The sequence below is a fragment of the Bombina bombina genome, chromosome 6 (assembly GCF_027579735.1).
Source record: "Bombina bombina isolate aBomBom1 chromosome 6, aBomBom1.pri, whole genome shotgun sequence".
In the NCBI taxonomy this organism is placed as follows: Eukaryota; Metazoa; Chordata; class Amphibia; order Anura; family Bombinatoridae; genus Bombina; species Bombina bombina.
The window spans coordinates 509,260,231-509,273,987 of record NC_069504.1 but is presented as its reverse complement, the minus strand read 5'-3'; the positions used below and the strand labels follow the sequence as shown (position 1 = coordinate 509,273,987).

At 35.7% G+C, this 13,757-nt stretch overlaps 1 protein-coding gene across 1 annotated transcript in view; it reads left to right on the top strand.

Annotated features, from left to right (window-relative positions):
* The first annotated feature begins 2,325 nt into the window (after positions 1–2,325).
* MAN2C1 (mannosidase alpha class 2C member 1) overlaps positions 2,326–13,757 on the top strand; it is a 97,182-nt gene continuing 85,750 nt past the window's right edge. The window contains 2 exon segments of the mRNA XM_053717405.1: positions 2,326–2,591; positions 10,829–10,954. Coding sequence (XP_053573380.1) covers positions 2,440–2,591; positions 10,829–10,954 — 278 coding nt within the window. The 5' untranslated portion in view covers positions 2,326–2,439.

Below are 13,757 nucleotides of genomic sequence, written 5' to 3'. Positions count from 1 at the left end.
TTAGAGAAATGTTTGGGGGGGGGTTCAGGGAGGTTGGGGACTAAGGGGGGACCCTACAAAGCAGCATATGTAAATATGCTATTAAAAAAAAAAGATACCTTTTTTATTTTAGTACTGGCTGACTTTCTGCCAGTACTTAATATGGCGGGGACAATTGTGGGGTGGGGGAGGAAAGAGAGCTGTTTGGGAGGGATCAGGGGGTGTGGTGTGTCAGGTGGGAGGCTGATCTCTACATCAAAGCTAAAATTAACCCTGCAAGCTCCCTACAAGCTACCTAATTAACCCCTGCACTGCTGGGCATAATACACGTGTGATGCACAGCGGCATTTAGCGGCCTTCTAATTACCAAAAACCATACCCAAAGCCATATATGTCTGCTATTTCTGAACAAAGGGGATCCCAGAGAAGCATTTACAACCATTTGTGCCATAATTGCACAAGTTGTTTGTAAATAATTTCAGTGAGAAACCTAAAATTGTAAAAAATTTAACTTTTTTTTTTATTTGATCGCATTTGGCGGTGAAATGGTGGCATGAAATATACCAAGATGGGCCTAGATCAATACTTGGGGTTGTCTACTACACTACACTAAAGCTCAAATTAACCCTAGAAGCTCCCTACATGCTCTCTAATTAACCCCTTAACTGCTGGGCATAATACACGTATGATGCGCAGTGGCATTTAGCGGCCTTCTAATTACCAAAAAGCAACGCCAAAGCCATATATGTCTGCTATTTCTGAACAAAAGGGATCCCAGAGAAGCATTTACAACCATTTGTACCATAATTGCACAAGCTGTTTGAAATTGTAAATAATTTCAGTGAGAAACCTAAAGTTTGTGAAATAATTTGTGAAAAAGTGAACATTTTTTTTTTTATTTGATTGCATTTGTCGATGAAATGGTGGCATGAAATATACCATAATGGGCCTAGATCAATACTTTGGGATGTCTTCTAAAAAAATATATACATGTCAAGGGATATTCAGGGATACCTGACAGATATTAGTGTCCCAATGTAACTAGCGCTAATTTTGAATAAAAAAGTGGTTTGGAAATAGCAAAGTGCTACTTGTATTTATTTCCCTATAACTTGCAAAAAAAGCAAAGAACATGTAAACATTGGGTATTTCTAAACTCAGGACAAAATTTAGAAACTATTTAGCATGGGTGTTTTTTGGTGGTTGTAGATGTGCAACAGATTGTGGGGGTCAAAGTTAGAAAAAGTGTGTTTTTTTCCATTTTTTCCTCATATTTTTTATATTTTTTTATAGTAAATTATATGATATGATGAAAATAATGGTATCTTTAGAAAGTCCACTTAATGGCGAGAAAAACAGCATATAATATGTGTGGGTACAGTAAATGAGTAAGAGGAAAATTACAGCTAAACACAAACACCGCAGAAATTTAAAAATAGCCCTGGTCCTTAAAGGGACAGTATACTGTAAAATAGTTTTTCCCTTAATGTGTTTACAATTGCTTTTTTTACCAACTGCAGAGTAAAAAATGTATGAAAATTAGCTTTTTAAGGTTTATTTCTGTATAGTAAAGCTCTGATTTTGTGTTTTGAAGCCACAGCCTACTAAAATAGGTTGAGCTTGTAGGTATAATCAGATCTCATTACTGTATCACATTGTGCACATATACCTGCTTCTTTATCTTATATCTGTACTTAAAACAATCACCAATACTTTGAGAGAACAATGGAAAATCAACATTTTATTACCTTATCTCTGCTTTATCACACTGGGAGTGTAATTTCTTCTGCTGGCTGTGTTTACAAAACTTATCTATAGCTGGTACGCGCGGCCACAAACAAAGGTGGGGATACCACACGCCAAATTAACAATTTCAAATGCCAATATAAGGGTAAAGGAGCTACTTGTAAACAATTTAATACACTCCAGCAGGTAAAGTGGATCATTGGGAACAAATTAAAGGGGAGAAATTTTTTGAGTAAACTGTCCCTTTAAGGGAAAGAAATTGAAAAATTGCCTTGTCCTTAAGGGGTTAAACATCCAACTCTGTCACTCAAGGCTGATAACAGTTTCTATAAGTTTTTTTTTTCCAAAACAAAAAAATCAGTTTTTATAAAGTCTACAAATACAACTACTTACTGATCAAATATACTTTATAATATATAGATTGCAAATAGATAGATATAACTAAGCAATAGGGGGAAACGCTAAAGAATTTAATCCAAGTAGCAGTGCATTTATTAGTCCTCCTTAACAAAGGGGGCGGGAGGTTGTTGTGACAGCAGGAAGGGCTTAGTGCACTAGAACAACAATGCTGATTTTGCAGAGCAGAGGCAGGAATCACTGTAGGCGCAAAGTCCGCTGCTCTACAAATCATGCAGCAGTCAGTTATTGAGTTCCTACTGCTGCTTCCTGTTTCCTGGCTGCATCAGTCTGTGTGACTGTGGGTTTGCACACATTATGGATCGGAAGGTGGGCTTTGCTCCTTCTGGTGCTCACATAGGATCAATTAACGCTGCTACGTTTGTGCAGAAGAACAGAAGGGCGACTTTAGAGCGCATTGAAAAGTTTATTTCAGAGATATACTTTACAGACTGCAATCTACGTGGAAAGTAAGATTTAATATAACTGTGTTTTACTACACACAGGTTCCCCACTATCCTCTCCTGGAGACTAGAATTGTGGGATGCATGAAGTTACGAAATAATCTTTTAGGACATCAGTCAAATTCTAACCATTTACATTTTCCATGATTCCTAAAATTCCACTTGATACTTGTGCCAAATATAAAACCAGAACGATGTAATAATATGTTGTCTCATCTGAAATTATTAATTACTGTAAAGTAGCAATTATAGACTTTACTTATAGCAGAATAAAAACTAAGAATCTGCTGAAATGCTGAGCTTTCGTTGACTAAGGTGGGAAGCGTTTCAAATATTTCAATAATATATTTTTTTAATTACAATGTTGCCAAATGATAAGCAGTGTTTAAAAAATAGTTAACAGGTATTAAAGGGATACTGAACCACGTTTTCTTTCATGATTCAGATAGAGCATTCAATTTTAAGCTTTTTATTTTAATTAACTCCTATTATCAAATGTTCTTCACTCTCTTGGTATCTTTATTTGAAAAAACAGGAATGTAAAGCTTTAGGAGCCAGCCTATTTTTGGTTCAGAACCCTGGATATTGCTTGCTGATTGGTGGCTACATATACATCTACCCAGGTGCTGAACCACAGATGGGCCGGCTCCTAAGATTAATTTACTGCTTTTTCAAATAAAGATACCAAGGGAACAAAGAAAAATTGATAATAAGAGTAAATTAGAACGTTAATTAAAATTGCATGCTGTATCTGAATCATGAAAGAAAAAATTTGGGTTCAGTGTCCCTTTAATCATGTTTACTTATTTATATTGCTTTTTCTATTCAACCTAACCATTATCCATTTCATTTATTGCAGTGGTTTTTAGTCTCAAACACAGTGGGCTTCCCCTTTGGTGAAACTTTAAAGATGAGGCCCCCCGCAATAGATGTTATTACATTTTTTAAACCAAGTGCACACACATGCACACAATTTCATACATACACACAAACACACACATGCGCACACACACATGCACACAATTTCATACATACACACACATGCGCACACACACATGCACACAATTTCATACATACACACACATGCGCACACACACATGCACACAATTTCATACATACACACAAACACACACATGCGCACACTCACATGCACACAATTTCATACATACACACACATGCACACACGCACACAATTACATACATACATACACACATGCACACACACACACACACACACACACATGCACACAATTTCATACATGCACACACACACATGCACACAATTTCATACATGCACACACACACATGCACACAATTTCATACATGCACACACACACATGCACACAATTTCATACATACACACGCACACACATGCACACAATTTCATACATGCGCACACACACACATGCACACAATTTCATACATACACATACACACACAATTTCATATATACACACAAGCACACAATTTCATACATACACACACATGCACACACACGCACACAATTTCATACATACACACAAACACATCATACCCACATACCTACATATGGGAACTAAATGAAATGCTTTAGGGCACAATGTTTATTTGGCTCCAGCTGGAATATAATATTCAAGAGGGATAACAGAGGACAGTAGGGATCCTAATATAGGAACTAGGCCCAGGAGAAACAATATATTTTGCCACAAGATGGGACCATGACAGATGTTCAGCTTCACTATGTGAAATAAAATAAACAACTTGCCAGTATCACTGAGGGACAGCCTATTACAGAATTGTTATTGTTTAAAAAGATAGATAATCCCTTTATTACCTATTGCCAAGTTTTGCATAACCAACACAATTATATTGATATACTTTTTACCTCTGTGATTACCTTGTATCTAAGCCTCTGCAGACTGCCCCCTTATCCCAGTTCTTTTGAAAGACTTGCAGTTTAGCCAATCAGTTCTGACTCATAAATAACTCCACTGGAGTGATCAAGCACAATGTTAAGTATATGGCTCACCTGAACTAACACACTCTAACTGTGAAAAACTGTCAACATGCACTGAGATAAGAGGCTGACTTCAAGGGCTTAGAAATTAGCATATGAGCGTACCTGGGTTTAGCTTTCAACAAATAATACCAAGAGAACAAGGCAAATTTTAATAATTAAAGTTAATTGGGAAGTTGTTTAAAATTGCATGCCCTATCTGAATCACTAAAGGGACACAAAACCCAATTTTTTTTCTTTCATAATTCAGATAGAGTATGCAATTTTAAGCAACTTTCTAATTTACTCCTATTTTTTTAATTTTTCTTTGTTCTCTTGCTATCTTTATTTGAAAAAGCAGGCATGTAAGCATAGGAGCCAGCCCATTTTTGGTTCAGCACCTGGGTAGCGGCTGCTGATTGGTGGGTAAATGTAGCAACCAATCAGCAAGCGGTACCCAGGTACTGAACCAAAATTGGCTCGCTCCTATGCTTACATTCCTGATTTTTCAAATAAAGATAGCAAGAGAACAAAAAAAAGTATAATAGGAGTAAATTAGAAAGTTGCTTAAAATTGCATGTTCTGTCTGAATCATGGAAGAAAAAATTTGGGTTTTGTGTCCCTTTAAAGTTTAGTTTTGACCAGACTGTCCCTTTAACAGTCTCCTACCTGAGGAACAATTTTTTCATCAGTGTTCCTTGCATATCTGCCCTGTCTTCTCTGTAAAAGTTGCTCGCTGTAGCACTCACTGTATTGTGGGTGGGCTTTTAGAGAGCCTCGGGGGGACGTGGAAAGAGTAGTTAGTAGCAAGGAATAGCAATTTAAAATAAACGTTGGTACAGTTGTGCTTACAACAATTCTGCTGGTCACACACTATGCCTCACTTCACCTAAAGCACTCTCCTTAGCGCGGCCCTTCGCACTTGCTCACAAGACACTCCATCACAAAATAAAAAAGAAGAACCTAATAATGCTCCCGTGTCTCCCATTATCTGCTCTAGCGCCCCCACCCTGGAAATGCGCATCACACAGTTTGAAACCACAGATTTAAAACATGGGAGTGATGCAGCAAAGGGACATAATAGGCATTTTATTATTGCACAATTTTTGACAGAGCTATGTTTAATCTCTGCATAGCCGCCAATCACTTGACTTTGAAGTGAATGTAAATTTTGATGCTAAAGTGCCCGGTTTTTAAAAATTTGATTAAAAACGGGCACTGAAGTAGTGCACATACCAAATATAAATATATAATTTGGTATGTGCACTACTTCAGTCTTCATTAATTAAATAAAGGCCAAAACTGGCCACTGTCTTTGACATATGGCTATTTTGGCACCAAATTTATTTTAGGAAAAATGAGACTCACAAATATATGTGCATATAAAGATGTTTGCATGCTGCACTTTTTATCAAATATATCTAATGCTGAAAGTGGCCATTTTTACAAATAATAAATCAAAAAATATTGTACTTCTATTATGTATACACCACATACCAACATTAATATATTAAAATATATATATTTATTTATTGGTATGTGTCCCCCATCCAAAAGAAAAAATAGGCTCAGCCAATCTGAGGCCAAACCATTATCTTCAATGGAAGTGCACTTCCAAGCATTTGTTTTTTAGGAGTAGCTTCCTCTCTTTCCCAAAGTAGCCAACCATGTGAAATATGCACCCACTGAAGATGCTGAGTAAGACAATATGGCCTTTGATTGTTGTATTGTATGCAGTCTGATTTAAATAAAAATTATGTATGTATATCTTCCACTATAATGACACTTTATAGCGTCGCTCACATATCCATTTTTAGGGACATTATGCTGTAAGATGTGATGGAAACTATACAAAACCCAGCATACTTTTAACTATAATGTATTTTTTAATATAAGGAATCTTCACTAATCTTTCACTTTCATGATTTTGTTAATTAAAGGGATAGTCTGGTCAATTTAACTCAGCACACTTATTCCAGTCTTTTGCTTCCTGTTGCCTTCCCTCATGAACCAGAACAAAGAAGACAATGTAAAATCTCATGACCCAATATACACTTTAATAACTCATGCAACAGTGAAACACACAAAAGTTCTCTCCACTGCACTTTGGTGTCATAATATCTTTGGAGCCTCTTAAAGTGATGGTAAAGTCGTATATATTGCCAAATATATTCCTGATGCTCTTACCTTAACTAGCACATCGATGTGCTTATATAAATAAAAAAACCTTTTTTTCACTTTGTAATGCCGTTTTTATTTGGCTAACCGTACAGTGTAATAATCTGCCTCTCTAGAATTTTTTCACAGGGGCAGCTTTGATTGACATCTCTTTTAGCCAGTCATCAGCTCACCATGCGTCCCATGTGAAATAGGAACTGCATGCTCCCGTGCTCTCAACTAACTCATTGCTACTGACTGAGCATGCGCAATTCTTACGCTACTTATAATTTTCAAATAAAGGTTTGTCATTTTTTTGAGGTAATTCATTGGCAATAAATACTTACAATAATTGTATAAATGAAGAGAAAAATAATTGATGAAGACAGAAATGAAAGTAAACAGTGAATCAGTACGAAAGGAATTATTTACTGTTTACTTACATCGGATGCTATGTTTATGTAACCCGGAGCTGAGTATTCTCATTTAGAAATGCGCAAGTAGCGTAAGAATTGCTCATACGCAGTCAGTACCAATGAGTTAGTTGAGAGCACGGGAGCGTGCAGTTCCTATTTCACATGGGGCGCATGGTGAGCTGATGATTGGCTAAAAGCGATGTCAATCAAAGCTGCCCCTGTGAAAAAATTCTAGAGAGGCAGATTATTACACTGTACGGTTAGCCAAATAAAAACGGCATTACAAAGTGAAAAAAGTTTTTTTTATTTATATAAGCACATCGATGTGCTAGTTAAGGTAAGAGCATCAGGAATATATTTGGCAATATATACGACTTTACCATCACTTTAAAATTTGCTACATGAAACTATGGGGTTTACATTGTCAATGTAGATATATCCTCAAAAGGATTTCCATTAAAATGATAAAATTCTATCATCTTCTGTTTAGTTTATTGGACTTAAAATTACCTTCTGTCATGACCTTATAATGTGTTGATAATACCTAAGGCTTTTTTCAATGCATACAAAGTAAAAAATGATTTATTTCTGGTGTAATTAAAATATTGCAAGACACATCCCTGTTAGGATTACCTGATGTTAATGCACAAAAATACTGCACAACTTTTAAGTGACTGGGCACATTTATTAGATGAGTTCACGCAATAGCCCCTCCTAAAAACTCTACCTCAGGTCCCACCATATAGCTTTCTCATAACTGAACAGTCGTATCCCTTAAGATGTCAGTAGCACAATAATAAATTATTTTACCTCCAGTTACATATGCACAACAGTCAACTGACTCCCCTTGACAGCAAGCAGCACACAGAGTAGTGTTTTACACCACCGTTGGTAACAATGAAAAAAACAAAACAAAGGGCAGGAATTTTACTCTAGTGGCTTAACATAACCTATGCAGAGCACTATTTAACACCCTGCTTGTCTACCAATAACACAAAGAGCAGCAACTCAATGAATAGTCGCACCACTAATCTGTAGAAGTATCAGAAATGTATTGAGCCAGACTGTACAAATCAAAAACGTTTCGGACAGGTGTCCTTAGTCATGTATAGTTAAACAGGCACTGACCACATCCTTAAATACCTATACAACCCCACCCCCAAAGCCAAGTCACCTCTACACAATGCCTCAATACAATATACCTCCATCTAGTGGTCATTACAAAATGTATGTAATCAATGCATCAAGTTTACACATAGCCAATACATATAAAATACAATCACCTATTTACATAGTACATCATTTCTATTTTTATTTTAATCCCAAAATAACATTTCCAACATAGTATCCATTAATATGTTTACAGATAAATTGACCAGTCTAGTTCTTTATTCATTCCCCCTGGAAACAACGTACCTAGTTAAAAAATCCAGAATGCTTCTCGTTTTTTAAGTAATTTAGTACGGTCACCCCCCCCTCATTGATTGTGTAACCTGTTCAATAATTTGAAACCTCCTGTTGGCTCAAGTTATGACTCACTGACAAAAAATAAGCTACTGGGGCATCAATTTTTTTTTAGTCCTGATGTTGCTTTTATGCTGAATAATGCATTCACGTACAGTGCGGGTGGTCTCCCCTACGTACCCTAGCCCACAGGGACATTTTATTAAATAAACCACATAATTAGTATTACAGGTATGATGATCCTTAATATTATATTTTTTACCTGACCTTGGATTATTAAATGTTGGCCCCTTAATTGGACTATTGCAATTAGAGCAGCCAAGACAGGGGTAGCAACCCTAAATCCTCTTTCCAATGTACATTTGAGAAGACTGTTTAGAAGGACCAATATCCACCCTCACTAAATCATCTTTCAAGTTCCTAACTCTTTTATAAGCAGGCATAGGGGGATTTCTAAATTCTTGAACATCAGGGTTACAAGTACCCAAAATATGTCTACATAGGATTTTAAGAACTTGTTGATTCCAGGGTGAATACTGGCTCACGAATACTAACTTAGGAGATTTTTGCTCTAAAGGATCCCTTCTCTCAAATAATGTTTCTCTAGGAGTTCCAAGAGCATTCTTTATTACAGTCTCAGTAAGTTCCAATGGATATCCGCTCTCCAAAAACCGGTCCCCCATTTCTCTCAGCCTTTTTTCGCTTCTAATTCATCCGACACAATACGTCTTACACGCAGGAATTGGCTCTTGTGTAAAGATCTGATGAGAGAGGGAGGATGAGCACTTTTATAGTGTAAGAGAGTATTGCAGTCTGTTTCTTTTCTGTGTAGATCTACTGTCAGACCTGATACACTTTTTGAAACTTTTGTATCAAGAAATACAATACTCTCTTAACTCTACACCAATTTAAATTTAATGACAAGTTGCTGCATTTAAATCATTGACAAAACCTCTTAGGGTTCCAATGTCGCCCATCCACATGCCAAACACATTGTCAATATAGCGCCACCAGGTGGCGCCAAATGACAAAAAAAAGGATGACAATACACAAAGTATTCTTCATACACATTCATATAGATGTTGGCATATGTAGGGGCGACATTGGAACCCATCTCTGCACCTTGGAGCTGAAGGTAGTACTTATCTTCAAAAAAGAAAATAACACAAAGAGCAGTACATGTACAGATTTCATTTTCTGTATTTGTTAAACATAGAGGCATAAGGGTCTTTTAAGTTTTACCTGTAAATCTGTATGTCGCCATATGTTTTGTGTAAATTTTTATCATCTTAATTTAAAAAAAATCTCAACAATGGGAACATATGGAATGTTGGTGTATTTCTGTTGTGGGTGTTGAACATTTAACCCACATAGATTGAGTTGGGTGAACAAGAATACAGTCTACAGATTATATTTGCATTTTATTTGGATATTAACTGCATTCTGTTACAATGTATTTTTGGTGTTGATTTGTCTTGTAATTCTATACTAATGTGCCCTTTGTTGATCATAAATAAAAATATAAATAAAAAAGTTTACTTTCCTCTCAGGAGACTTAAAAAACTGTACATTTAAGTGTCCATTTTTTTTTTATATATTTTACTAGACAACCTGGTGAAATACTTGATTATTCTGTTAAATACTGGACACCTGGCAACCCTAATCACTGTGGATTTTTCTAATTTAACCAGCCAGCTCCACATCACTACTCAGTCTCTGGAGCATCTAACAAGCCCCTCAACACACATAGCCCTGACATTGGCAAATGGTTATATGGTATTGGAGAAAGAAGATCTCTTTATTTGACCATTTCCTTTAAGGGTCCAGGTCTGGGTCAGCCTTGTGTGGTACTGTGATTTAATGAGCCCTCCCTGAGTTAGTGTTTTTGAAGAGAGGGAAGGGAAGAAAAAGATCACGAAGCATGGCCGCTGCTTGAAGAGTGCTAAGGATAAGGACCAGTGCATTTTATTGGGTTGTAATGCCTATTTTTATTGGGTTGTTTTATTGGGTTGCAATGCCTATTTGGCGATATGTAGCCCTGACACCTGGGATTTGTCTAGCCTCAAACAGACCATGGATCAGTTGTTTTTTTTTGTGCTAATATTTTAAAGAATAGGATTTGTTTTTGTTTTAAAAGCTGTAACCTTTTCTGAAAAGTTCCACTGTAAATTGTATCAAGTCTGAGAAGCTAATTATTTTAAAGCTACTCATCCGTATTACTCTTTTTGCAGATTGTTTGGAGCAACATGCCCTGTAGATTCTATCTCTTATGTCCTGAGTAAAGAGCGCATTAAGTATGAACAAGCAGTCACGCGAACATTCCAGCCAGCTAAAGTTGGAGATACATTTGGCCCAACGTAAGTAAAATTTAACACTGGTTTTAATATAAATATTTTTTTTAAAAATGTTATTTATTTTTTCTCTATATGTAAGAAATAAGCCTTCACTTTTCTTGTAGAATATCTAACTATGGTGAATTTTTGGTTAAAGGGACATGAAACCCAATTTTTTTCTTTCATGATTCAGAAAGAGCATGCAAATTTTAACTAACTTTCTAATTTACTTTTATTATCTAATTTGCTTCATTCTTTTGTTGAAAAACATCTCTAAGTAGGCTCAGTAGCTGCTGATTGGTGGCTGCACATAGATACTGTGTGTTATCGGTTCGCCCATGTGCATTGCTATTTCTTCAACAAAGGATACCTAAAGAATGAAGCAAATTGGATAAAATAAGTAAATTGGAATGTTGTTTAAAATTGTATTCTCTATCTTAATCATGAAAGAAAAAGTTTGAGTTTCATGTCCCTTTTAAAAATAACTTGTTTGGATTTTACAGTAATGATTCACAGGTATGGCTGTTGTATAAAAGGCACACCAAGTATTATTTGTCTTTATTTTCAAAAACTCTCTTAGGTGTACTGATTACAATTTTTATAATCTGGTCTAAAAGTAATGAGATGTCACAGATATCTGCTGCTTTAGCAGGAAAGAGATTTTTTTTTATATTCTATTTAGCTCTTACTATTGTTTATAATGTGTGGACATCTGCAGAGGCGTAACTAGAAACCACAGGGCCCACTTTTTTTTTTAAAGTACTTAACTGATTTAAAGGGACATGAAAGTCAAAATGAATTTGTTATGATTCAAATAGATTATGCAATTTGAGAATTTTCAATTTGCTTCCTTTTCTTTTGTTCTCTTGCTATCCTTTATTACAAGCTGAGTATGCTCAGGAGTAGCAACACACTTTTGTGAGCTAGCTGGTGATTGATGGCTGCACACATAGGTGTTTTGTCATTGGCTCACTAGTTGTCATCAGCTATCTCCCAGTAGTAAATGTTCTGGAACTGACCAATGTCCAGGGGTGCAAACGTTAGAGCATTTTATTATTTCACTAACACATTAAAGCATTTAATTTTGCACTCTTATGTGTCCTTTTAGTTGTTGTTTGAAGTGTAGGCCTGTGGCTTATACTTATATAGCACAAAATAATATTGGCATTTCTATATAAGAACAAATAAATGTGAGCAGGAACCTTTCTTCACCCACCACTAGAAAATTAGCTTTACACTTTACACTGAACCCATTTTTTTTTCTTTTGTGATTCAGATAGAGCATGAAATTTTAAGCAACTTTCTAATTTACTCCTGTTATCAAAATTTCTTCATTCTCTTGGTATCCTTATTTGAAATGCAAGAATGTAAGTTTAGATGCCGGCCCATTTTTTGTGAACAACCTGGGTTGTTCTTGCTGATTGGTGGATTAATTCATCCACCAATAAAAAAGTGCTGTCCAAAGTTCTGAACCCCCAAAAAAGCGTAGATGCCTTCTTTTTCAAATAAAGATAGGAAGAGAATGGGAAAAAAATTATAATAGGAGTAAATTAGAAAGTTGCTTAAAATTTCATGCTCTATCTGAATCACGAAAGAAAAAAATTGGGTTCAGTGTCCCTTTAATGATCTGTGCTTTAAAACAATGCAAAAAAGCTATGTATTTTCATTGCTACAGTGGCTTTATAGTAGTATTTTATTAATTGCTCTATAATTACTCTTTCATATGCATAAATCACCGTATGGCCCCATAATTTTAATTGCATGGACAGATTTATACTTTGAGAAGAGAGACTGAATGATATCATGAGAAAGCTTTTCTAACTAAACAGTGTTACTTGTTATTCTAACCTAAAAAATAAGAGCAAGACTCTCTCACTACTAAGGAATTCACTTACTAACAACTGTGTATGTAACATTTGGACACTAAGCCAGAATACATGTATGTTCCATAATGCAGACATTTTCCCACACTAAATTATTTATATTTGTCATCCACTGAATTATTATAATTGTGATTTTATTATGTTTTTAATTAATGGGGCGGGGAGAATGTGTAATCCTATTTTTTAATCCATACACAAATGGTTATATATTAAATTATTCACCTTATTCAAAGAATTATTGGTGCAGACCCTCAAATAAACTTTTTAACCTTAAAAAAGAGAGATAAATGAAAGGGGTATGATTAGACCTCTTTCCAAAAAGTAAGGGAAATCAGCACTCTTTTAGCATTAAACCATAAGTTCTTTTATTATCCATATAAATTCATCTCCCAGACACAAGTAAATTCCCACATGAAATTGGAACCAATATTTCTATGCATATAAGTAAATCTAATTCCTTGTTAGAACCATCAACTTAATACATTACATATAAATGCAACACCTAATATGTCCCTTTAAGACCTTATAGCATACTTTAATAGGCACATATCGTCCGTTGCTCATATCGAATTGTTAACCTCAATTATTCCATGCAAGGTTAGTTCATCATCCAGAAAAAGGACAAAATACATTGGGATTGTCCATCCTGTATGTTTTGCAAAACAAAACCGTTATATTCAAACTGTATTGAGCCAACTTCACAGCTCCCTTAAATGCTCTATCATCAATCAGAGCTGTTTTGCACACTCTAGCATGCCGCTCCAACTGGGCTGTTAAAAATCTTGTTTGCAGGCTTACAAAGTGCAATTAACGACTGCGGTATATAACCGCTCTTATGGTCAAACTGCACCCGCTAAACCTCCTCCTCTTACCGAATCCATGGAACTCACTAGCAGTTATTGGATCATCAGTTCCAAAAGCCTCCAAGACGTACCACTCTCATG